This window comes from Anomaloglossus baeobatrachus, chromosome 6, assembly GCF_048569485.1.
Source record: "Anomaloglossus baeobatrachus isolate aAnoBae1 chromosome 6, aAnoBae1.hap1, whole genome shotgun sequence".
NCBI classification, from domain to species: Eukaryota; Metazoa; Chordata; class Amphibia; order Anura; family Aromobatidae; genus Anomaloglossus; species Anomaloglossus baeobatrachus.
In genome coordinates this window covers 78,834,711-78,861,098 of record NC_134358.1, presented here as the reverse complement: position 1 = coordinate 78,861,098, position 26,388 = coordinate 78,834,711, and the positions used below count along the sequence as shown (strand labels likewise).

General features: G+C 51.5%; 2 protein-coding genes across 4 annotated transcripts in view; one reads left to right on the top strand and one right to left on the bottom strand.

Moving 5' to 3' along the window:
- Nucleotides 1-2,291, bottom strand: part of PTDSS1 (phosphatidylserine synthase 1) — an 83,672-nt gene extending 81,381 nt beyond the window's left edge. The window contains exon 1 of the mRNA XM_075353060.1: nt 1,913-2,291. Coding sequence (XP_075209175.1) covers nt 1,913-2,220 — 308 coding nt within the window. The 5' untranslated portion in view covers nt 2,221-2,291. The remainder of the gene's footprint in view (nt 1-1,912) is intronic.
- A 41-nt stretch (nt 2,292-2,332) lies between these two features.
- Nucleotides 2,333-26,388, top strand: part of MTERF3 (mitochondrial transcription termination factor 3) — a 135,818-nt gene continuing 111,762 nt past the window's right edge. Inside the window, exon 1 of one of the 3 annotated variants that reach the window (XM_075353063.1) lies at nt 2,333-2,417. The gene's annotated coding sequence lies outside the window, so the exon portion shown is untranslated. Of the gene's footprint in view, nt 2,453-2,478; nt 2,493-26,388 lie in introns of those variants that run through there. The other 2 variants (XM_075353061.1, XM_075353064.1) reach the window with 2 other exon arrangements.

Sequence of the window (26,388 nt, the reverse complement as noted above, 5' to 3'; positions counted from 1 at the left end):
GGGGGGAGTAGTCTGCCAGTGATGATGGATAGTGGTGTATGATGGGGGGAGTAGTCTGCCCAGTGGATGGATGAGATAGTGGTGTATGATGGGGGGGAGTTAGTCTGCCCAGTGATGATGGATAGTGGTGTATGATGGGGGGAGTAGTCTGCCCAGTGATGATGGATAGTGGTGTATGATGGGGGGAGTAGTCTGCCCAGTATTGATGGATAGTGGTGTATGATGGGGGAGTTGTCTGCCCAGTGATGATGGATAGTGGTGTATGATGGGGGGGGGGGGGGAGTAGTCTGCCCAGTGATGATGGATAGTGGTGTATGATGGGGGGGGAGTAGTCTGCCCAGTGATGATGGATAGTGGTGTATGATGGGGGGGAGTAGTCTGCCCAGTGATGATGGATAGTGGTGTATGATGGGGGGAGTAGTCTGCCCAGTGATGATGGATAGTGGTGTATGATGGGGGGAGTAGTCTGCCCAGTGATGATGGATAGTGGTGTATGATGGGGGGGAGTAGTCTGCCCAGTGATGATGGATAGTGGTGTATGATGGGGGGGAGTAGTCTGCCCAGTGATGATGGATAGTGGTGTATGATGGGGGGGAGTAGTCTGCCCAGTGATGATGGATAGTGGTGTATGATGGGGGAGTAGTCTGCCCAGTGATGATGGATAGTGGTGTATGATGGGGGGAGTAGTCTGCCCAGTGATGATGGATAGTGGTGTATGATGGGGGGAGAGTAGTCTGCCCAGTGATGATGGATAGTGGTGTATGATGGGGGGAGTAGTCTGCCAGTGATGATGGATAGTGGTGTATGATGGGGGAGTAGTCTGCCCAGTGATGATGGATAGTGGTGTATGATGGGGGGAGTAGTCTGCCCAGTGATGATGGATATGGTGTATGATGGGGGGAGTAGTCTGCCCAGTGATGATGGATAGTGGTGTATGATGGGGGGGAGTAGTCTGCCCAGTGATGATGGATAGTGGTGTATGATGGGGGGGAGTAGTCTGCCCAGTGATGATGGATAGTGGTGTATGATGGGGGAGTAGTCTGCCAGTGATGATGGATAGTGGTGTATGATGGGGGAGTAGTCTGCCCAGTGATGATGGATAGTGGTGTATGATGGGGGGAGTAGTCTGCCCAGTGATGATGGATAGTGGTGTATGATGGGGGGAGTAGTCTGCCCAGTGATGATGGATAGTGGTGTATGATGGGGGAGTAGTCTGCCCAGTGATGATGGATAGTGGTGTATGATGGGGGGAGTAGTCTGCCCAGTGATTGATGGATAGTGCGTGTTATGATGGGGGAGTAGTCTGCCCAGTGATGATGGATAGTGGTGTATGATGGGGGGGAGTAGTCTGCCCAGTGATGATGGATAGTGGTGTATGATGGGGGAGTAGTCTGCCAGTTGATGATGGATAGTGGTGTATGATGGGGGAGTAGTCTGCCCAGTGATGATGGATAGTGGTGTATGATGGGGGGAGTAGTCTGCCCAGTGATGATGGATAGGTGGTGTATGATGGGGGGAGTAGTCTGCCCAGTGATGATGGATAGTGGTGTATGATGGGGGGGAGTAGTCTGCCCAGTGATGATGGATAGTGGTGTATGATGGGGGGGAGTAGGTCTGCCCAGTGATGATGGATAGTGGTGTATGAGGGGGGGGAGTAGTCTGCCCAGTGATGATGGATAGTGGTGTATGATGGGGGGAGTAGTCTGCCCAGTGATGATGGATAGTGGTGTATGAGGGGGGGGAGTAGTCTGCCAGTGATGATGGATAGTGGTGTATGAGGGGGGGGAGTAGTCTGCCCAGTGATGATGGTTATGTAATAGGCAGATGCAGATTTACTAATCAGCAATCACTGTGGTACTACAAGTCTCAGCAGGGGCTGTGCTGGGGGTGGTAGTATCTGCTGCCATCTTACCTGGTGAAGGCGAAGTACATAAGACTGATGATGGTGAAGGTGAGCAGGGTGATGGTGTGCGGCCGGTAGAAGAAGTCTATGGTGATGTCCTCCACTTGCTGCTCGTTGATCATCCTGAAATGAAGTTTATAGTTGACATCATCTTTGCTGAGAGTCCTGGAGCGCAGACAGGACGCCATGTCCCTGAGAGCGGCCTCCCCGCCCGGCCCAGGAAGCGGCGGCGCGCGGCGGCACCAAGCGCGGGGGGGCACAGCCCGGCACCGAGGCCCCCAGCCCGGCCGCTGAGCACGGGGGTGCAGCGCCGTCATTACACAGGGCTTCTGATACCTGACACAGCACTCTGCGATGCGGAGAAGTGTATAAAGACAGTCAGCAAGAAAACCTCCCCCTGCGGGCACAGTGTGGTACGGTCCAAAACGAGGAAGCGCTTTGCTGTGCCCACGTGGGCCGAGATCAGCGGAGGCGCCGGAGCGGAGGAGGCAGGGACCGTGTGCAGCGGGGGAAGGTGACGGCGGCGGGGACCGTGTGCAGCGGGGGCAGGTGACGGCGGTGTAGGGGGAGCAATAGTGGCATTACATCGGTAACTTTGCAGATGTCTGCTCTCTGCTGCTGAGTCTGATCCTCAAGGTTATCTCCAGGACCTTGTGTCCTGCGCAGTCTCCTACTGATCACTTGGACCTGACTGCCTGCAGCTCTTGCATGGAGCTCAGATGCGCATGCTCCGCCGCCTCCATTCATTGCTTTTCCTGCAGTCCTATGGACAGTGAATGGAGTTGAGGTCGAGCATGCGCAGCTCTGCTGCATTCAAGTTGTAGCACTGCAGAGCGACCCTCTCCAGATCTCTGGAGATCCGACCTCGGGGACTATAAAACCAAGGGATAAAAATAAATGAGCAGTTGTATAACATGGGGGTATTTAGATGACACTATTTTGATCAAGGGAGTATAAAAGCCAACCCACCGCCACATGATGTAACTGGTCAAGATTGGGTCCAACTCTTACACATGAGTTATTGCTAAGGCTAGGTTCACACTTCCGTTGTTTTGCATCAGTTACAATCCGTCGCCTTGAGGAATTACGGTCTCCTGCAAAATATTTTGCAGGAATCCAGTTTTTCCCCATAGACTTCTATTAGTGACGGATTGTGACTGATGATGCTGCTTTGCATCCGCTGCGTCGCGGTCAGTCCTTTTTTAACTGACCGCCGGGCGGGGAGCAACGCAGCCTGTAATGTTTTTTGAGCAGCACAATCCGTAGGATTTCGCTGCGCATGCTCTCTCTGGCTCCCTGCACCCGTAACCAGGATACACATCGGGTAACCATGCAATGCGCTTTGGTTAGTTGCCCGATATTTACAGTGGTTACGTGTGCAGGGAGCCCGCGCTAAGCGGTGTATGCTGGTATCCAAGATAAATATCGGGTAACCAAGCAAAAAGTGCCTTGCTTTTAGTTACCCGATATTTACCCGGGGATACAGTGTGCAAGGAGGGCCGGACACTTCCCCACTCGGCTCCGCCCCCTCCCGCACTCTGCATGTACACACGCATGTAGACACACACACACACACTCACTCACCTGTCCCCAGCCATGCAGACCGCGGCACTGACTTACTCCGCTCCGCTCCCGAACTCCGCCCCCCGCACACATGAAATTCTTTTCTTTGTCATCCGTTGTACAACGCATCAGTCACATGCGTTAAGCAACGCATGTGACTGATGCAAAACAACGGAAATGTGAACCTAGCCTATGTTCACATTTCCATTGTTTTGCATCAGTCACAATCCGTCACCTTGAGGAATTACGGTATCCTGCAAAATATTTAGCAGGAATACGTTTTTTCCCCCATAGACTTCTATTCACAACAGCTTGTGACTGATGGCTCTGCGTTGCATCCGCCGCGTGATGGATCAGTCGTGGAATGACTGACCGTCAGGCGGGAGCAACGCTGAATGTAATGGTTTTTTTGAGCGGCAAAAATACGCAGTCCGCAGGAATCCGTCACAGTTCGTCAAGAGCTTTAATGGATGTCTATTGTGATGCCCTGGAATATCAGGTCGTCACAGGGTATCGTACAATCTGCCCTGTGCAATATCCACCTCCTCCTTGGTTACGGGTCCCCAACTACATGGTATTGCCAACATCAGCTAATTAAAGTCCTAGGTACACTCTGCACCACACACACCAGACACACCAGTGGACGGCCTGAGTGGAATGGGGTCGCCCACTTGGGGGGTTGGTAAGGGGAGGTCAGGAGTCAGTCAGAAAGAGAAAGTGAAGTGTAGTAGGTGAAAGAGAAAGGAGGTCAGGAGCCGGGCTCCTTGGAAGCAACTAGGTGGCAGACGGTGGTCTGGGCCTAGTAGGAGCTGGACCCCCGGTCACAGGGGATCGTGACAAGGGGCACGGTATTGTTGTGGAGGACAGCCGGCAGCCTTGTATCATTACCGGGCTGGGACTAAGGCACGACTGGGTAAGTGGGCCCTAGGTCAGGGAGTAGCTTCAGGAAACCTGAAATTTACCCGATGAGAACGGAGCCTTGAAGATCCGCTCTCCACCCGCTCCAAACTCGGGGTACTAGCGCAATGAGGGAGATAGGACTTTCCACTAAAACGGTGCAGAAAATCCCAAGCGTGAACCCTGAGAGCAAGCTCTCACAGTTAGCCACACTCTGGAGCGGGACCCGACTAGTTCTACACTACCGGGACCAACTGACAAGTGAACTTAGTGCCAGGAGGCAGGTCACGGATCACCAGGCAACACCAGTGGGGACGGGACCCAAACTAGTTCCCCTCAGCGGCAGCGGTGTCCAGAACTTTGGTTTATCCAGTTGTCTGTGTCAGCTTTATGGACTGAGTACGCACGTGACCCCTTCACTCCCCACGGCACCCCCAAACATCATCACCGAATCCCAGGGCATCCCCCGTCACGAACTCTAAATATATAATCCCCTGTAAATACCCCCTTCATTTGAGTGGCCGCAAGACCCCTGGGTCCGGACACCCCTCGAGCCACCGAGTATCCGGATCAGAGCAGCCTGGCTGCTGGCACGGGGGCGGCACACTATGGTGCTGGATTCCACCGTAATCCGTCACAGGATGGAATCCAGTGCTGGATTCCATCCTGCTCTACTGAGCATGCCCAGCATGTTTGGCACACTCATTGGGCTGTCCCAAACACAAACGGATCACGAGAGATCTGTCAAAAAACGGACGCACAGCGGATATAACAAATGCGACATCAGTTTATTTTCACAGAATTCCTGTGAACGGAATCCTGTGAAATAACTCATCCGTTGCGTCAGTTGACATCTAAAAAAACGACTGACCTGACTGATTTAAAACAACGGAAGTGTGAACTTAGCCTAAGACAGTTATCTCCTACCAGTTCTTTACTTCGAAAGATTGCATGTCTGTCCTGGTCGCGTGATGATTAGTGATGGGTGAACCCAAGCAGTAAAGTTCGGGGTCCGTGCACAGATTCCAGCCATGGAGGTCTCAGGGAAGTGTGTTACTGTTCAGGTTCAGCCACCTGGACTAAAGCAGGACAGTTATACTTGCTGAGTTTCTGCACGGCTATCACACAGCTTCTGGGTGCGCTCATCAAAGCTTATGAATATTCACTGCTTCCCCCGGCCACACTGTGTGATTGGTTGTAGTGAGACTGCCGGCACCTGTGATTGGCTGCCCTCACACTATCTATCTGGGTCCAAAAGCAAAGTGTGAAAATCCATAAATAAGTGGAAAAAAATGGTGTAGTGGCCCTTGTGATTTTGATACCCAGCACAGACAGCTAGACGCTGTAGCCCCCAGCTGTGTGCATTATCTTGGCTATGTATCAAAAAAATGAGGGACTCCATGTGGCTTTTTTACAATTAAATTATTTAAATAAATAATGAAAAAACCCAGCGTGCAGTCCCACTTAATTTTGATACACAGCCAAGACAAAGCATACTGCTGGGGGCTGGTATTCACAGGCTGGGGAGGCCCATGGTTATGGGCCCCCCAGCCTAAAAATATCAGCCCACAGCCGCCTCAGAATTGGCGCATCCATTAGATGTGCCAATCCTAGCGCTTACCTGGTTTATCCCGATTGCCCTGGTCCAGTGGCAATTTGGGTAATCTAAGGGATTAATGATAGCTGTGATTAGTCAAAAAATCACAGTTGTCATCAATCCTGAGGTTAGTAATGGGGTGGGGTCTATGAGACACCCCTCCATTACTAATCGTATAAGTAAAAAGAATTAAACCGAAAATACAGAGAAAAATCCTTCATTTAAAAAAAAAAACAAAAAAACCCACTTTCTCCAATTTATTATCCCCTACACATGCCTGCAGGTCCAAAGACATGACGATCCCGACTATGATACATCAGAGGTCACAGTGTGCAGTCACATGAGAACACGTGATTGAGTACTGCGACATCCAGGAAACAGTGAAGAAGCTGTAGCTGTGAGAGCGCTGATGTCAGTGAGTTCACCCGAGGTTGCAGCTTGAGGTTCCCATGGTACCCCAGCTATGACCTTAGGTGAACTCGATGAACTCAATGCTGGATTATGGCTTAGGCTAGTTTCACACATCCTTCTTTTCGCCGGTTTGGCAGCGCGACAAGCTCCGGTCACATGCTGTCATGTGACCGGAGCATGTGACCCGGAAGTTGCATAGCTGTCATTGTACTGTATACACTGTACTGGAGTGCGCCGGATCCGCCAAACCGGTGAAAAGATGTGTGAAACTAGCCTCAGCTTATATGCCCACATTGAGTATTTGGTTGTTGAAAATCTGCATCTCCTGCCAGAAAAACCACAATGTAGTTTTGATGCGTCTTTGCCTCGTTTTTCTGCCAGAAGGTGCAGATTTGTTACAGAAAGAAGGGAATTTTGTTTACTTACCGTAAATTCCTTTTCTTCTAGCTCCAATTGGGAGACCCAGACAATTGGGGTGTATAGCTATTGCCTCTGGAGGCCACACAAAGTATTACACTTAAAAGTGTAAGGCCCCTCCCCTTCTGGCTATACACCCCCAGTGGGATCACTGGCTCACCAGTTTTAGTGCCAAAGCAAGAAGGAGGAAAGCCAATAACTGGTTTAAAGACCAATTCAATCCGAGGAAACATCGGAGAACTGAACCATACCACATGAACAACATGTGTACCCGAAAAAACAGAAAAACCCCGAGAAAACAGGGCGGGTGCTGGGTCTCCCAATTGGAGCTAGAAGAAAAGGAATTTACGGTAAGTAAACAAAATTCCCTTCTTCTTTGTCGCTCCATTGGGAGACCCAGACAATTGGGATGTCCAAAAGCAATCCCTGGGTGGGTAAAAGAATACCTCATGATAGGGCCGTCAAACGGCCCTCTCCTACAGGTGGCCAACCGCCGCCTGAGTGACTTATCTACCTAGGCTGGCGTCTGCCGAAGCGTAGGTATGCATCTGATAATGCTTGGTAAAAGTAAGTAGACTCGACCAGGTGGGTGCCTGACACACCTGCTGAGCCGTAGCCTGGTGCCGTAATGCCCAGGATGCACCCACGGCTCTGGTAGAATGGGCCTTCGGCCTTGAGAGAACCAGAAGCCCAGTAGAACTGTAGGTTTCAAGAATTGGTTCCTCGAGCCCCCGAGCAAGGGTGGATCTGGAAGCTTGCGACTGTTTACGCCGACCAGCGACAAGGACAAAGAGTGCATCCGGGTGGCGCAGGAGCGCCATGCGGGAAGTAGAACCTGAGTGCTCTCACCAGAACCAACAGATGCAAATCTTTCTGAAATTGATGGACTGGACGAGGACACAAAGAAGGTGAGGTGATATCCTGATTGATATGAAAATGGGATACCACCTTAGGGAGAAATTCCGGAACCGGACGCAGAACTACCCTGTCCTGGTGAAGGACCAGGAAGGGAGTTTGTATGAGAGCGTTGCTAGCTCGGAAACTCTCCTAAGAGACGAGACCGTTACTAGAAGGCCACTTCCCGTGAAAAACGGGAAGGGAGACATCCTTCAAAGGCTCGAAAGGCGGCATCTGGAGAGCAATTAGAACCTTGTTCAGATCTCAGGGCTCTAACGGCCGCTTGTACGGAGTGCTGAGAAGACAAACTCCCCGTAGGAACGTGCGTACCTGAGGAAGTCGTCGTTTCTGAAAAAATACAGATAGCGCTGAGACTTGTCCCTAAAGGGAACTGAGCGACAACCCATTTTCCTACCTAGATTGCAGGAAGGAAGGAAACATAGACGATGCAACCGGCCAGGGAGAAACACCCTGCGCCGAGCACCGAGATAAGAACATCTTCCACGACCTGTGGTCAATCTTGGCGGACGTTGGTATGCTAGCCTGTCTCATGGTGGCAACCACGTCCTGAGGTAATCCTGACGACACTAGGTTCCAGGACTCAATGCCACACCATCCGGTTGAGGGCCGTAGAATTCAAATGGAAGAATGGCCCTTGAGACAGCCAGTCTGATTGGTCTGGTAGTGCCCCCGGTTAGCCTACCGTGAGGCACCACAGAACCGAGTACCACAACATCCTCGGCCAATTTGTAGCGACGAGGATGGCGCGGCCGCAGTCGGTCTTGATCTAGCGCAGTACTCTGGGCAACAATGCCAGAGGTGGCACCTAAGGTAGCTGGAACTGCGACCAATGCTGAACTAAGGCGTTTGCCGCCAGAGCTCGATGATTGTGAAACCGTGCCATGAAGCTGGCACATTGTTGTTGTGCCGTGACGCCATTAGATCGACGTCCGGCCTCTGTCAGCGGCGCCAGATCTCCTGAAACCCGTCCGGGTGAGGAGACCATACTCTTTCGGCCACACCTCAGCGACTTAGGAAGTCAGCTTCCTAGTTTCCACACTTGGGATGTGAATTGTGGATATGGTGGATGCCGTGTCTTCCACCCACATCAGAACCTGCCGGACTTCCTGGAAGGCTTGCCGGTTGCGCGTTCTTCCTTGGTGGTTGATGTATGCCACCGCTGTGGAGCTGTCCGACTGAAGTCGGATATGCTTGCTTTCCAGCCGCTGTTGGAAGGATTGTAGGGCAAGATACACTGCTCTGTGTTCAAGAACATTGATCTGAAGAGTGGACTCTTGCTGAGTCCACGTACCCTGAGCGCTGTAGTGGAGAAAAACTGCTCCCCACCCTGATAGACTCGCGTCTGTCGTAACTATCGCCCAGGACGGGGATAGGAAGGACCTTCTTTTTGACCAAGAGGTGAGAAGAAGCCACCACCGTAGAGATTCCTTGGCCGCCTGAGAAAGAACGACGACTCTGTTGAGGGACGTCGACTCCTCGTCCCATTGGCGGAGAATGTCCCATTGTAGTGGACGCAGTAATACTGCGCGAAAGGAACTGCCTCCATTGCTACCATCTTACGTAGGAAGTGCATGAGGCGTCTCAATGTGTGCGACTGGTTCTTAAAGAAGAGCTTGCAGCCCGTAGTGAATGCTGTTTGTCTAGCGGCAGCTTCACTATCGCTGAGAGAGTAAGAAACTCTATGCCTAGATATGTTATCGATAGGGTCGGGGTCGGATCTGACTTTAAAAAGTTGATGATCCACCCAAAACTCTAGAGAGTCTCCAGCGCAACGTTCGGGCAGTGTTGGCATGTTTCCTAAGAGAGTGCCTTGACAAGTAGATCGTCTAAATACGGGACCACAGAGTGACCCTGAGAGTGCAGGACTGTGACTACTGCTGCCCTGACCTTGGCGAAGACCAGTTGGACTGTCGCTAGCCGGAAGGTAGAGCTACGAACAGAGGGTGTTCGTCTCCTATAACGAAGCGTAGAAACGCTAGTGCTCTGGATCAATCGGCACGTGTGGATAAGCATCCTTGATGCCTAATTATGCTAGGAAATATCCTTGGGACCTTGAGGCGATGACATGGCGGAGGGATTCCATCCTGAACCGCCTGGTGTCCACGAGCTTGCTGAGCATTTTTAGATCCAGAACGGGACGGAACGGCCCGTTGTTATAGGTACCGCAAAGAATTTGTGGTAAAAACCGTGACCTTGTTCCTGAAGAGGAACGGGGGTCATCACTCTTTCTGCCTATAGAGTGCACCCTGTTTGCAGAAGAGCAGCGGCCCGGCCGGGAGGTGGAGAAATTCTGAAGAATCGAGTTGGAGGACGAGAAGTGAGCTCTATCCTGTACCCGTGAGACAGAATGTCTCACACTCAATGGTCATTGACCTATGGCAGCTAAATATCGCCAAGGCGGGAGAGCCTGCTACCGACCGAGGCCGCAAGTCATGAGGAAGCCGCCTTGGAAGCGGGTTTTCAGACTGTCGCTTTTTTGGGCGAGACTGAGCCCGCTAAGAATCTTAGCTCCTCTGATCCTTTTGAGTCCACATTGGACGAGGAAAAATGGGACCTGCCCGAGCCTCGAAAAGGCCGAAAACCCCGACTGCCTCTTGCTCTGTTGGGGTTTGTTGTGTCCGGGCTGAGGAAAGGATGAATCCTTACCCCTGGACTGTTTGATGGTTACATCCAACGCTCACCAAACAGTCGGTCAGCAGAAAAAGGCAACTGGTTAGGCAACCTTTTTTGGAAGCAGAATCTGCCTTCCATTCACTTAACGAGCAGACCAGGCTCTGCTTAAAAACACGGAGTAGCGGAGGCTACCGCCGCACGGTTCGCAGAGTCCAGGACCACCTGAATCGCGTAAGAAACAAATGCAGACATTTGAGAGGTTAAGGATGCCACCTGCGGCACAGATGTACGTGTAACCGTGTCAATCTGTGTAAGACAAGCTGAAATAGCTTGGAGTGCCCCAAGGGAGAGAATGCCGGAGCCAACGGTGCGCCGACAGCCTCATAGATGGCTTTCGACCAGAGATCCATCTGTCTGTCAGTGGCATCTTTGAGTTTGCAGTTCCATCTCCCACTGCAACTATGGATCTAGCTACAAGCCTGGAGATTGGAGGATGCCGCTCGGGACATTGGGTCCAGTCCTTGACCAAGTCAGGGGACAGGGATAACGTGTATCCTAAGCCGTTTGGAGAAGCGCATATCTGGATAAGCGTGGTGTTCCTGGACTGCCTCTCTGAAGGCAGAGTGGTCCAGAAAAATACGTGAAGCTGACTCCTCCACTGGAGGAGCTGTGAGAAATAACCCACATTCTATAGATGGACGCTATAAGATTATTTACTATGGCGTCACAATCAGGTGTATCCAGATTGAGAGCGGTCTCAGGATCAGAATCCTGAGCCGCTACTTCCGCCTCATTACACAGCGAGTCCTTCTGTTAGGACCCTGATGAAACCGAGGCCGCTCATAGCGAGCCCACTTAGGCTGTCTGGGACTGACGTCCGTGCAGAGCCGTGACTCTGGGATGCGTGAGAATCCTGAGCCGCTGACATTCCCGGAGCTGTTAGTTATTCACACTGAGGGGGGCCATGGATCAATGATTCAACAGTGCCCATATTGTGAGAGACATGTCCGGACTGCTAGGCTTCTAGTATCATAGCCATAGTCTCAGAAAAACTGTCAGTAAATACTGCAGACACCGTCCTCATCCCCTGGCCATTAGTGCATACAATGGGAGTCTATGTACCTGCCGGCCGTATAGCCGTACATGCTGTACCAGCTGTATAGAAAAACATGTGGTTCTGCACCTTTGTTTTACACAGAGAATATGCTGATAACTCCTCCGCATAATCCAGGAGGGTATATACAACGTGCGACCAAACAGTGCAATGTATATAGTACAAGCATATCTATAAGTGCACTTCTGCACTAGTGGGGTTAGCACCACAGGTGCTGCTTAACGCCTGTTACAGCGATTGTGTGACTATCAGAATGCCAGGGTCTTCCACACTTGTCTCTGTATCGTACAGAAACTGACACTAATGGCTGCCGGTGTCCTTGTAGAGAAGGAAGCCGTGGGCGTGCCTGAGAAAGTGCGGGAATCCGGATTCACAGTGCACACAGTGAGAGGGATGGAGTATGCAAAACATACTCCAGCTCTCAGCTCTGCTCTATGCAGCGTCACGCCCCTACCCTGACTGTCAGGGCTGTGGGCGGTAACGAAGGGAGACTAGGCCCAGAAGCCGGGGACTCGAGTTAACAGCGCGGCCGCCGTAAAAGCGCGGGCCCGCTGAAGTCCCCGGCGCACCACAAGTTCCAGCCGCGCCGCAGTTCCAGCGGCCGGCGCGACCGATTCATAGAAGTGGCCAGCGTCCCGCCCCTCTCCTGACTGGCAGGTCTGGGGGCGGGAACGAACGGAAGCAGGCCGCAAAAGCCGGGGACTCTAGTTATCAGCGCGGCCGCCGTAAAAGCGCGGGCCGCGCTGAAGTCCCCGGCGCACCACAAGTGCCAGCCGCGCCGCTGCCAGCGGCCGGCGCGACCGATTCCTGGAAGTGGCCAGCGTCCCGCCCCTCTCCTGACTGGCAGGTCTGGGGGCGGGAACGAACGGAAGCAGGCCGCAAAAGCCGGGGACTCTAGTTATCAGCGCGGCCGCCGTAAAAGCGCAGGCCGCGCTGAAGTCCCCGGCGCACTACAAGTGCCAGCCGCGCCGCAGTCCCAGCGGCCGGCGCGACCAATTCCCATAAGTGAGCCTGCTTCAGCAAAGCTGAATGAGGCCATGGCACAGGCGCCGCAGCGCTGATGTCCCCCGGCGCACTACAACACCCAGCATGCTGCGGTGTGAGCGCCAAATGCACGGGGACACAGAGTACCTTGAGGAAGCAGGGCCATGTCCCTGATGTACTCCGCTCCATCCAGCATCTTCTCCAGGGGCTGTAGATGGAGCACGGTCTCAGTGCCTGGAGACCGGTAAATCCCACTTCACCCAGAGCCCTGTAAAAAGGGATGGGGAAGGAATCAGCATGTGGGCTCCTGCCGCCGTACCCGCAATGGGTACCTCAACCTTACAAACACCTCCGACATACAGTGGGGTGAGAAGGGAGCATGCTGGGGACACTATATGTGTCCTCTTTTCTTCCATCCGACATAGTCAGCAGCTGCTGCTGACTAAAAAGTGGAGCTATGCGTGGATGTGTTGCCTCCTTCGCACAAAGCACAAAACTGGTGAGCCAGTGATCCCACTGGGGGTGTATAGCCAGAAGGGGAGGGGCCTTACACTTTTAAGTGTAATACTTTGTGTGGCCTCCAGAGGCAATAGCTATACACCCCAATTGTCTGGGTCTCCCAATGGAGCGACAAAGAAAGTTCTACACCAAATCTGCATCTCCTGGCAGAAAATGCAATTTTCTGTCAGGAGATGCAGATTTGGTGCAGAAATTTTCTGATTCCAAATGCTCAACGTGCACGCATAGTTTAAGCTGGTAATTTAGCATTGATTCCACTTCAGGTGATTTCATAGAGTTCTATGGGGAGATAAGGTATGCACACCAGTGACTATGTAAGGGGAATACATGAAATAACAGAAACTGCTGTGTGAATACTGACTTGAAAAATCCAATAGCTATATGTAAAGTGAAAATGTGAAAAATGGAATCTGCATTACTGCCATGAACATATGAATCAAGAGAAATTTAGCTACTGAATTGATCAATGCAATAGAGCCCCAACACTACGCCAAAGTATTTCTCTACGTTGGGGTCCCTAACTTGTGTGTGTCCTCTCATGCAGTTAAAAAACTTACCGTGTAACTGATTTTTCAAGTCAGTATTCACACAGCAGTTTCTGCTATTTCATGTATTCCCCTTACATAGTCACTGGTGTGCATACCTTATCTCCCCATAGTGATGTTTTTTTAGGTTTTTTGCACCCAGTTCAGACTTAGAATGGTGTTCCAAACGTTATTCCTATTTGTTAGTATTTTTTCGTTTGTGAACCCTCCCCAACCACACCTATTGCCAATCCATATAATACGCATAAATAGCCTGGGTCTCAGCTTCCCATACACGGTAAGTTTTTTAACTGCATGAGAGGACACACACAAGCTAGGGACCCCAACGTAGAGAAATACTTTGGCGTAGTGTTGGGGCTCTATTGCATTGATCAATTCAGTAGCTAAATTTCTCTTTATTCATATATTCATGGCAGTAATGCAGGTTCCATTTTTCACATTTTCACTCTTACATATAGCTATTGGATTTTTCAAGTCAGTATTCACACAGCAGTTTCTGCTATTTCATGTATTCCCCTTACATAGTCACTGGTGTGCATACCTTATCTCCCCATAGTGATGTTTTTTTAGGTTTTTGCACCCAGTTCAGACTTAGAATGGTGTTCCAAACGTTATTCCTTATTTATTTCATAGAGTTCAACTGAGGTGAGTTCACTGAGTTCATTGTGTTCACCTAAAGTGCGTTCACTTGAGGTCACAGCTGGGGTATTATGGGAACCCCAGCTCTGTCCCCAGGTGAACTCGTCACAGCTGCGGCTCTGTCAGTATCTCCCTGACGCCGCACTGTTCGGTCATGTTTTCTAATGTGAACGCACACGATGACCTCAGATGTAGCAGCAGTGGTGGCATTGTCACAATATGGATTATGTCAGACCTGCAGGGATCTTTTGGGGGTTAATAAATTGGAGAAAGATGGTGTTTTGTTTTTTTTCTTTTTTTTTTTAATAAAGGAGTTTTCTTTGTGTTTTGTGTTTAATTCTTTTTACTTACACAATAGACCCCTCCCCATTACTAACCTGGGGCTTCATGACAGCTGTGATATTTTTTTTTTGACCAATCACAGCTGTCATTAAGCCTGTATATTACCCAGATTGCCACCGCACTAGGGCAATCAGGATGAGCCGGGTAAATCGCCAGGATTGGCGCATCTAATTGGGGGGACCGAACGCCCTTTTTTAAATTATTTATTTAAATAATTAAAAAAACAACACATGGGTCCTTTGTATTTTGATAACAGCGAACAGAACACGCACAGCTGGGGGCTGCAGCCTGTGGTAGTCTGCTTTGTCTGCGGTGGGTATCAAAATACGGGGTAACCTGCAACATTTCTTTTCCCCAATTACTTCTTTTTACACTCCACTTCGGGACCCAGACAGCTAGTGAGAGAGCAACCAATCACAGACTCTGTTAATCAGGGTGGGAGGGGGAAACAGTAAATATTCATAAGCTTTAATGAGCGGGTCTGGAAATAGTGTGACAGCTGAGCGGATATTGTGCGCATGCTGAGTATTTGAAATTTTCTGCACCAAATCTGCATCTTCTGGCAGAAAAAGCGCACCAAAAATAAAGTGAGTTTTTGGTGTGTTTTATTGCCATGTGTTTTTCATAATGAAGTCCATGGGTGGAAGGGCGGAAAAACGCACCAAGAATTGACATCCTGCGGATTTTTCTTTTTCGCTCCTAATTGGGAGACCCAGACAGTGGGTGTATAGCTACTGCCTCTGGAGGCCGCACAAAGAACTACACTTAAAAGTGTAAGGCCCCTCCCCTTCTGGCTATACACCCTCCCGTAGGAGTACGGATTCCTCAGTTTTAGCTTTGTGCGCAGGAGGTCAGACACGCACGCATAGCTCCATTGTTTTTAGTCAGCAGCAGCTGCTGACTATGTCGGATGGAAGAAAAGAGGGCCCATACAGGGCTCCCAGCATGCTCCCTTCTCACCCCACTGTATGTCGGAGGTGTTTGTAAGGTTGAGGTACCCATTGCGGGTACGGCGGCAGGAGCCCACATGCTGATTCCTTCCCCATCCCTTTTTACAGGGCTCTGGGTGAAGTGGGATTTACTGGTCTCCAGGCACTGAGACCGTGCTCCATCTACAGCCCCTGGAGAAGATGCTGGATGGAGCGGAGTACATCAGGGACATGGCCCTGCTTCCTCAAGGTACTCTGTGTCCCCGTGCATTTGGCGCTCACACCGCAGCATGCTGGGTGTTGTAGTGCGCCGGGGACATCAGCGCTGCGGCGCTTGTGCCATGGCCTCATTCAGCTTCGCTGAAGCAGGCACACTTCTGGGAATCGGTCGCGCCGGCCGCTGGGACTGCGGCGCGGCTGGCACTTGTGGTGCGCCGGGGACTTCAGCGCGGGCCGCGCTTTTACGGCGGCCGCGCTGATAACTCGAGTCCCCGGCTTTTGCGGCCTGCTTCCGTTCGTTCCCGCCCCCAGACCTGCCAGTCAGGAGAGGGGCGGGACGCTGGTCAGTGCATCAGCGCCGAGGGCTGGAGTCGTTTTTACATACTCCAGCCCTCACAATCGGCACAGAGGGGACACTGTTTCCCGCACTTTTGTTTAGGAACTCCCACGGACCGCCCCTCTCCACAGACGCCGGCAGCCATTCCTGCTGACACGCTGAGCTGCAGAGGGGAGCCGGGGAGACCCAGACAAGCAATTCTGCGCCTCTTACCCGCTATTCAGCGGGCGGTAAGCAGCCCTCAGGGCTCACCCCCTCTTGTGCCAGTAGTATTCTTAGTATTTTGTTTCTACAAATACTTTGTATTGCATAGCGCTGGTCGCCCTTTGGCTATAGACTCTCTCACATTGCAGAGAGCCAGCAGCATGTCGTCCGTAAAACGCAAGGGTGCCAAGGCACAGACATTATATGCTTCCTGCACCGCATGTGGGACTTTTCTACCGGCAGGCTCCACGGACCCCCATTGTGTGCAGTGCTCGGCCCCTGCGGCGCTTGCACAGTCGGGACCTCTGCTGGACGTGACCCAGGGTGTACCACCTGTGAATGCTGTCCAGGTGACAGGAACTGAGTTTACAGCTTTTGCTGACAGAATGTCTCTCACTATGTCACAAATTCTTGACACATTGCGAGCTAGGCCTGTACTTCAGGCCACGGACACTGTGCAATCATTGCCCCCTGGTCCCCCTCAGCTGAGTTACCTCCAAGCTCCGGGACGGGCACATACACCTCAGGGTGAAGACTCTGACTCGGACGATGGCCCCGGGCAGCCTAAGCGGGCTCGCTATGACGGGCCTTCACATTCATCTCAATGGTCAGGATCCCAGCGAGATGAATCTATGGGTGATGAGGCGGACGTAACTGATCAGGATTCTGATCCTGGGACCGCTCTCAATCTAGATACAACAGATGGTGACGCCATAGTTAATGATCTTATATTTAACATCAATAAGATGTTAAATATTTCCCCACCAGCTCCTCTTGTAGAGGAGTCAGCTTCGCAGCACGAGAGAATCCATTTCAGATACCCTAAGCGTACATTAAGCACTTTTCTGGACCACGCTGACTTTAGAGACGCAATCCAGAAACCCCACGCTTATCCTGAAAGGCGTTTTTCTAAACGGCTTAAAGATACACGCTATCCTTTTCCCCCTGAGGTGGTCAAGGGTTGGACCCAGTGTCCAAAAGTGGATCCTCCAATTTCCAGGCTTGCAGCTAGATCCTTGGTTGCAGTTGAAGATGGAGCGGCACTTAAAGATGCCACTGACAGGCAGATGGAGCTCTGGCTGAAATCCATCTATGAAGCGATTGGAGCGTCATTAGCGCCATCTTTTGCGGCCGTATGGGCACTCCAAGCTATCTCAGCCGGGCTTGCGCAAGTCGACTCAGTCACACGTGCATTTGCCCCGCAGGTAGCACCATTGACCTCGCAAATGGCGGCATTCGCGTCGTACGCGATTAATGCTGTTCTTGACGCTACAAGCCGCACGGCAGTGGCGTCAGCCAACTCCGTTGTTTTGCGTAGGGCCCTGTGGTTGAGACATTGGAAAGCAGATTCTCATTCCAAGAAGTGCTTAACCAATTTGCCTTTTTCTCGTGACCGATTGTTTGGAGAGCGTTTGGATGAAATCATCAAACACTCCAAGGGTAAGGACTCATCCTTACCGCAACACAGACAAAACAAACCCCAACAGAGGAAGGGTCAGTCTGGTTATCGGTCCTTTCGAGGACCGGGCAGGTCCCAATTCGCCTCGTCAAAAAAGACTCAAAAAGACCAGAGACGCTCAGATTCTTGGAGGTCTCAGTCACGCCCAAAAAGGACAGCCGGAGGAACCGTTGCCAAGACGGCGTCCTCCTGACTTGCAGTCTCCGATTCCCACACCCGCGGTCGGTGGGAGGCTTTCCCACTTTGGCGACATTTGGCTGTCACGCGTCAAAGACCGTTGGGTGAGGGATATTCTGTCTCACGGGTACAGGATAGAGTTCAGTTCTCGTCCGCCAACTCGTTTCTTCAGAACTTCTCCACCACCAGACCGAGCCGATGCTCTGTTGCAGGCGGTGGCCGCTCTAAAGGCGGAAGGAGTGGTGACCTCCGTCCCTCTTCAGGAACAAGGTCACGGTTTTTACTCCAATCTGTTTGTGGTCCCAAAAAAGGACGGATCGTATCGACCCGTCCTGGATCTAAAGTTGCTCAACAGACACGTAAAAGTCAGGAGGTTCCGGATGGAATCCCTACGCTCCGTCATAGCCTCAATGTCTCAAGGAGATTTTCTAGCATCAATAGATATCAAAAATGCGTATCTCCACGTGCCGATTGCACCAGAGCATCAGCGTTTCCTACGCTTCGTCATACACGACGAACACCTGCAGTTCGTAGCGTTACCTTTCGGTCTGGCAACAGCCCCCCGGGTCTTCACCAAAGTCATGGCAGCAGTAGTAGCTGTTCTGCACTCGCAGGGTCACTCGGTCATCCCGTATCTAGACGACCTGCTTATAAAGGCACCCTCTCAAGAGGCATGCCAGCACAGTCTGAAGGTGGCACTAGACACTCTCCAGAGTTTCGGGTGGATTATCAACTTTCCAAAGTCTCATCTAACCCCGACCCAATCTCTGACTTATCTTGGCATGGAGTTTCATACTCTCTCAGCGATAGTGAAGCTTCCACTGGACAAGCAGTGCTCGCTACGGACTGGAGTGCAATCTCTCCTTCAGAACCAGTCGCACTCACTGAGGCGCCTCATGCATTTCCTAGGAAAGATGGTAGCAGCAATGGAGGCAGTCCCGTTCGCGCAGTTTCATCTGCGCCCTCTACAATGGGACATTCTACGCCAATGGGATGGGAAATCGACGTCCCTCGACAGGACTGTCTCCCTCTCTCAGACTGCCAAGGACTCTCTGCGTTGGTGGCTTCTCCCCACCTCATTGTCACAGGGAAAGTCGTTCCTTCCCCCGTCCTGGGCAGTGGTCACGACGGATGCGAGCCTATCAGGGTGGGGAGCGGTGTTTCTCCACCACAGGGCTCAGGGGACGTGGACTCAGGAAGAGTCCACCCTGCAGATCAATGTTCTGGAAATCAGAGCAATCTATCTTGCCCTGCGAGCCTTCCAACAATGGCTGGAAGGCAAGCAGATTCGGATTCAGTCGGACAATTCCACGGCGGTGGCGTACATCAACCACCAAGGGGGAACACGCAGTCGCCAAGCTTTTCAAGAAGTCCAGCGGATTTTGACGTGGGTGGAAAGCAGAGCGTCCACCATATCCGCAGTTCACATCCCAGGCGTGGAAAACTGGGAAGCAGACTTTCTCAGTCGCCAGGGCATGGACGCAGGAGAATGGTCCCTTCACCCGGACGTGTTTCAGCAGATCTGTTGCCGCTGGGGGACGCCGGACGTCGATCTGATGGCGTCACGGCACAACAACAAGGTCCCAGTTTTCATGGCACGGTCTCACGATCACCGAGCACTGGCGGCAGACGCCTTGGTTCAGGATTGGTCGCAATTCCGACTCCCCTATGTGTTCCCACCTCTAGCATTGTTACCCAGAGTTCTCCGGAAAATCAGGTCCGACTGCCATCGAGCCATACTCGTCGCTCCAGATTGACCAAGAAGGTCGTGGTACCCGGATCTGTGGCATCTCACGGTAGGCCAACCGTGGACACTACCAGACCGTCCAGATTTGCTGTCTCAAGGGCCGTTTTTCCATCTGAATTCTGCGGCCCTGAACCTGACTGTGTGGCCATTGAGTCCTGGATCCTAGCGGCCTCAGGTTTATCTCATGAAGTTGTTGCCACAATGAGACAGGCTAGAAAACCATCCTCAGCTAAGATCTATCACAGGACGTGGAAGATATTCTTAGCGTGGTGCTTGGCTCAAGGGTTTTCTCCCTGGCCATTTGCATTGCCAATTTTTCTTTCCTTCCTGCAGTCTGGGTTGGAAAAAGGTTTGTCGCTTAGCTCTCTTAAGGGTCAAGTCTCCGCGCTATCCGTATTCTTTCGGAAGCGCTTGGCACGGCTTTCTAAAGTACGCACGTTTCTCCAAGGAGTTTGTCATATCGTTCCTCCTTACAGACGGCCATTGGAACCCTGGGATCTGAACAAGGTTCTCATTGCTCTCCAGAAGCCGCCTTTCGAGCCTTTGAAAGAGGTTTCCCTTTCTCGGCTTTCACAAAAGGTAGTTTTTCTTGTGGCGGTCACGTCTCTTCGAAGAGTGTCCGAGCTAGCGGCGTTATCTTGCAAATCTCCCTTCCTGGTGTTTCACCAAGACAAGGTAGTACTGCGTCCAATTCCAGAGTTTTCTCCCAAGGTGGTTTCTTCCTTTCATCTCAATCAGGATATCACTTTGCCATCTTTGTGTCCGCATCCAGTTCACCAATTTGAAAAGGGTTTACATCTGTTGGACCTGGTGAGAGCACTCAGGATTTACATTTCTCGCACGGCGTCTCTACGCCGTTCTGATGCGCTTTTTTGTCCTAGTCGCTGGTCAGCATAAGGGATCGCAAGCTTCCAAATCCACCCTGGCGCGGTGGATCAAGGAACCAATTCTTCACACATACCGTTCTGCTGGGCTTCCGATTCCATCTGGACTGAAGGCCCATTCTACCAGAGCCGTGGGTGCGTCCTGGGCATTGCGGCATCAGGCTACGGCTCAGCAAGTGTGCCAGGCGGCTACCTGGTCGAGTCTGCACACGTTTACCAAACACTATCAAGTGCATACCTACGCTTCGGCAGATGCCAGCCTAGGTAGACAGGTCCTTCAGGCGGCGGTGGCCCACCTGTAGGAAGAGGCTGTCTGACAGCCCGTTCATGTGGTATCTTTTTACCCACCCAGGGACTGCTTTTGGACGTCCCACTGTCTGGGTCTCCCAATTAGGAGCGAAAAAGAAGAAGGGAATTTTGTTTACTTACCGTAAATTCCTTTTCTTCTAGCTCCAATTGGGAGACCCAGCACCCGCCCTATTTGTTCTTAGGGTTTCGTTTTTCGGGTGCACATGTTGTTCATGTTGTTTCTTAAGTTCTCCGATCTTGTTATCGGATTGAATTTGTTTTTGAAACTGTTATTGGCTTTCCTCCTTCTTGCTTTGGTACTAAAACTGAGGAATCCGTACTCCTACGGGAGGGTGTATAGCCAGAAGGGGAGGGGCCTTACACTTTTAAGTGTAGTTCTTTGTGCGGCCTCCAGAGGCAGTAGCTATACACCCACTGTCTGGGTCTCCCAATTGGAGCTAGAAGAAAAGGAATTTACGGTAAGTAAACAAAATTCCCTTCTTTCTGCAACCAAGTCTGCAAGGGAAAAAAAAAGCAACATGTGACTTCAGGATTCTCATTGACTTTGCTGGCATAAGGATAGACATGCAGATTTGTGACACAACTGCACTAAAAAAACAAGAAAAGCGCATAAAAAAAACTGCAGTGTGTGCACATGGCCTTATTGTCCTGCTTTAATCCCCATTTTGCTTCCTTTTGCCGCCCCCTAGCCCTTACTAACACCATTTTATAACACTTAACTCAAGACTTATGAGGTTCGGGGTCAAGTCCGGGTCTGAACTGGACTTTTAAGTTCGGGCGAACCCGAATATGTGCGATTCTCCCATCTCTAGTGATGATCGCACAAAGAGGCTTTTTTATAAGTTGAATGAAATGTCACAACACGTACATAAGTTACATGACGACTTCTGCGTTTTCTGTGTTGCAAATTTATTTTGCGACTTTTTCATGGTGACATTCCACAACCGAACGCTAGCAAATTCCCCAGCAAATATGAAATCTATCAATACAGATCTGGTGGTGTCTTTTTTTTTCCTCTGCAGAATCAGGCTAAGTTCACATGCCCAGTAATCCTCCGTGAGACCACATCCTGCAAAGATCCGTTGTCAAAAAAGTTCTGCAAATGCAACTTTTTTGTCTGTTTTGAAAAAACTTGATTTTTACAGGATCCAATTTTTATTTATCGGCCTAAAGGCCACTTTACACGTAGAGATAAATCTTTGGCAGATCTGTGGTTGCAGTGAAATCATGGACATATTGTTCCATTTGTACACAGCCACAAACCTGGCACTGATTGTCCACGATTTCACTGCAACCACAGATCTGCTGCAGATTTATCTCTGTGTGTAAAGTGGCCTTAAGACACACGGTGTGAAAATCGGACCGAGTGGAATGCGATTATTTTCTCAGCCCTAATTGGACCGAGAAAACAATCGCAGCATGCTGCAACTGTAATGCTAGTCTTGTTTCGCTCCCACCCATTCAAGTCTATAGGGCGAGCGAAAAATCGCACTGCACTCTCATTACACCAGTGTACCACGAGTGCAGGGCGAGAATGGCAATAACCGGCTACGGAGTAGAGAGGGGAGATAAATCCCTCCCTCCCCTTCCCTCAGCCGGCCCTCCCCTTCCCTCAGAGCCGGCCCTCCCCTTCTCTCAGAGCCGGCCCTCCCCTTCTCTCAGAGCCGGCCCTCCCCTTCTCTCAGAGCCGGCCCTCCCCTTCTCTCAGAGCCGGCCCTCCCCTTCTCTCAGAGCCGGCCCTCCCCTCCTCTCAGAGCCGGCCCTCCCCTCCTCTCAGAGCCGGCCCTCCCCTCCTCTCAGAGCCGGCCCTCCCCTCCTCTCAGAGCCGGCCCTCCCCTCCTCTCAGAGCCGGCCCTCCCCTCCTCTCAGAGCCGGCCCTCCCCTCCTCTCAGAGCCGGCCCTCCCCTCCTCTCAGAGCCGGCCCTCCCCTCCTCTCAGAGCCGGCCCTCCCCTCCTCTCAGAGCCGGCCCTCCCCTCCTCTCAGAGCCGGCCCTCCCCTCCTCTCAGAGCCGGCCCTCCCCTCCTCTCAGAGCCGGCCCTCCCCTCCTCTCAGAGCCGGCCCTCCCCTCCTCTCAGAGCCGGCCCTCCCCTCCTCTCAGAGCCGGCCCTCCCCTCCTCTCAGAGCCGGCCCTCCCCTCCTCTCAGAGCCGGCCCTCCCCTCCTCTCAGAGCCGGCCCTCTCCTCCCTCAGAGCCGGCCCCCCCCTCCCTCAGAGCCGTCCCCCCCCTCCCTGAGAGCCGTCCCCCCCCTCCCTCAGAGCCGGCCCTCCCCTCCCTCAGAGCCGGGCCTCCCCTCCCTCAGAGCCGGGCCTCCCCTCCCTCAGAGCCGGGCCACCCCTCCCTCAGAGCCGGGCCACCCCTCCCTCAGAGCCGGGCCTCCCCTCCCTCAGAGCCGGGCCTCCCCTCCCTCAGAGCCGGGCCTCCCCTCCCTCAGAGCCGGGCCTCTCCTCCCTCAGCGCCGGCCCGCCCCCCGCAGCTGTGGTCCGATTGCATGATCGCACCTCAGTCGCAGTGACACTCGCATGACACTTGGCTCCCGCTGTGCTGCCAGCGTGAGCCGAGTGTCATGTGAGGATCGCATTAGTCCCTGTGTGACCCCAGCAATCATGTGAGTCTATGGGAAATGGTTCCATTAACTGAAAGCATCACGTGGCTCAGACTGACTTTTCAGCTTCTAGTAGTAAACAATCATTATTAGGCCACAGCAAGCAGAGATCTTTAAAACCTGGAGGAATTGATGCACATCATATGAGAGACAATGACCGGATAGAATAAAAATGCTTCATACGCAAAGGTAGACGGAGCCCATGGATCTTCTGGTTTAGCTATACACATTCCCATCTATATTGGCCATTAGGGCTGCAATGCCCAGATTGTCCGTGACACTTCTGACCCCAACGTTCAGGTCAGCAGTCCTGTTCATTAAGGACTGGTCCGTATAGAGTCCATGGAAAACAACCATCTAGCCTTGGCCTATGTTCACACTTTGCGTTTTTCCAGCAATTTGTTTTTCTGCATTTTTTTTTTTTGTGCAAATTAAAAGCTTCTCATTACAGTACCAGCAAAAGCTGTAAGATGTCAGAAATCTCATGCACAGTTGCACGCTTTTTTCCCCTTATTGACTTGGAAACTGCAGCATATCAGTTATTTCATTGTTTTTGTAACGTTTTCTTTGTTTACCATAGAAAGCAACAGAAGTGAATAAACCTAACCTTATGAAACATGTTCTGTAGACGAATTACACATATAGTTCGGCATCCGCACACAAAAACAGCAGCCAAACCGGCTTTATGTCAGCAGATTCTTGCCTGGAGAGCAGGTTTTGCCTGCAGAAAAAGAGCAGTAAAAAAGTAATGTGTAAACATAGCCTTAGGCCATGTACACACTGTGTTTTGGTGCGGTTTTGTCCCAAATCTGCATACCTATCCTTATGCCAGCAAAGTCAATGAGAATTCTGAAGGATTGTGCACATTTTGCTTATTTTTCCTTGCTGATTTGGTGCAGAAAATAATCTGCAGCGTGTCAATTCTTGGTGCATTTTTCCCTGCGTTTTTCAGCCTTTCCAGCCATTGATTTCATTCTAAAAAATGCAAGGCAAAAACGCACCGTGTTTTTGGTGCATTTTTCTGCCAAAAGATGCAGATTTGGTGTAAAAACAATTCTGCAACAAATACTCAGCGTGCGCACATAGCCATCGTTGTCAGAACTTTCTGACTTCCCAGCAAAGTCTAAGGCTATGTGCCCACGGGACTCTGTATCTGCGGATTTTTCTGCATCAAAATCCGCAGCTGTCCCCCAGAATCCGCACCTTTTCATAGGTGTATACAATACGAAAAGACACGACCAATCCCGTGCCATGTTTTAAATATGGATACAGCCATATACAGAATATTTACTAGACAAAAAAAGAACAAATCTGTACAACGACTTGGATATAAAACACTTGAATTTTATTAGTATAGAAAAAGTTAATAATAAGTAGACAATATAAAAAGTAGAGACAGATGGTGTATGCCAACAGGTGGCGCTCTCACCATATACACAGTAGATAAGAGCACATGTTCAATAAATATATCCAGATGTGCACAGCTGTAATACTACTGTATGTTCTGAGGATTTCGATAGCGTAGGGCAATGACAACAGAGACGAGTTCTTGGTACAAGATGTTATATAATATGTACACACGGTAGATACACAACGGGAATAAACACAGTAAAACAAACACACAAAACACTTTTACGCAACGGAGCGAAGGGGATTCCCGGGGCCACGCACCGGACTCCCCCAGGGAGACCACCAGAGCGAACCCCTGGACAGGGACTGTCCGGCAATCAACCCCGGAAGGCCTAAATGCGCAGCAGCCGGTACACAAGGGGCAAGTAGTATAGTCCAGGAGTGTCCGTACGGGAGGATTGTCCAGAGTGGTTACGAACCGGGCAGAGTGCTGATCAAGACGGCAGACGGAGTCCGGGCACAGCTTGACGCAAACCGGGTATGGTCCAGAGTCGGTCGGTAGATTTTCAGGAGAATCCAAGGCAATCAGGAAGTAGAAACAGCAAAGCAGGAGCACACAGCAAGCAGTATACTCAGGCACTGGACTGGGCTGAGAGGCGGCCTTTTAAGCAGCTGGACAGGAAGTAGGGCAACAGAACCTTAAACTCCATGTTAACTGAGGGCAAGCTCATTCAAAAGAGAACTGGAAAACCTGGAAACCTGACATTACTCCCCCCCCCCAGAAACGGCCTCAGGACGGGTCAGGGCCCGGCTTGTCCGGGTACCGTCGATGAAACTGAGCGATCTTCCGTGGTGCTCGAATGTTACCCACCGGTTCCCAGGAATCGTCCTCGGGGGCGTACCCCTGCCAACGTACCAGATACTGAAGCCGACGACGATGAAGCCGGGAGTCAATAATGTCCTCAACCACGAACTGCTCCTCGCCGTCGACCATCACAGGCGGAGGAGGAGGCACGACACGACCATGAAACGTATTGGGAGAGACGGATTTGAGGAGAGAAACATGAAAGACTGGGTGTACCTTTAGATGGTGCGGTAACCGCAGCCGACAGGCCACAGGGCTCACGATCCCGGTGATCTTGAACGGACCGATGAATTTTTGTCCCAGTTTCTGCGAAGGAACACCCAATCTCAGGTTCTTGGTGGACAACCATACAGAGTCCCCTACCTTATACATGGGTGCCGGTCTCCGGTGAGCGTCTGCCGACCTCTTGTAACGCTCCTGAGCTGTAGCCACAGTGTCCTTCAGAACCTCCAGATTTTGTCGTAGCTCTGTTAATCTGTCCTCCACCGCAGGCACTGAGACCGCAACCGGTGACCTAGGCAAAATAGTCGGATGGTAACCCAAGTTAGCAAAGAAGGGCGTTACCTTAGTGGAGCTGCTCTGAGTGTTGTTATACGAGAACTCCGCCAACGGAAGCATCTTCAACCAATCGTCCTGCAGATGGCTGACATAACAGCGAAGGTATTGTTCCAGTGTTTGATTGGTCCGTTCGGTTTGCCCATTTGTCTGAGGATGGTATGCAGAAGACAAACAGACATCAATCTGGAGTGCCGTACAAAACCCCTTCCAGAACCTAGACGTGAACTGCACGCCCCGGTCAGAGATGATCTCGTCTGGTACCCCATGCAATCGGAATACGTTCTG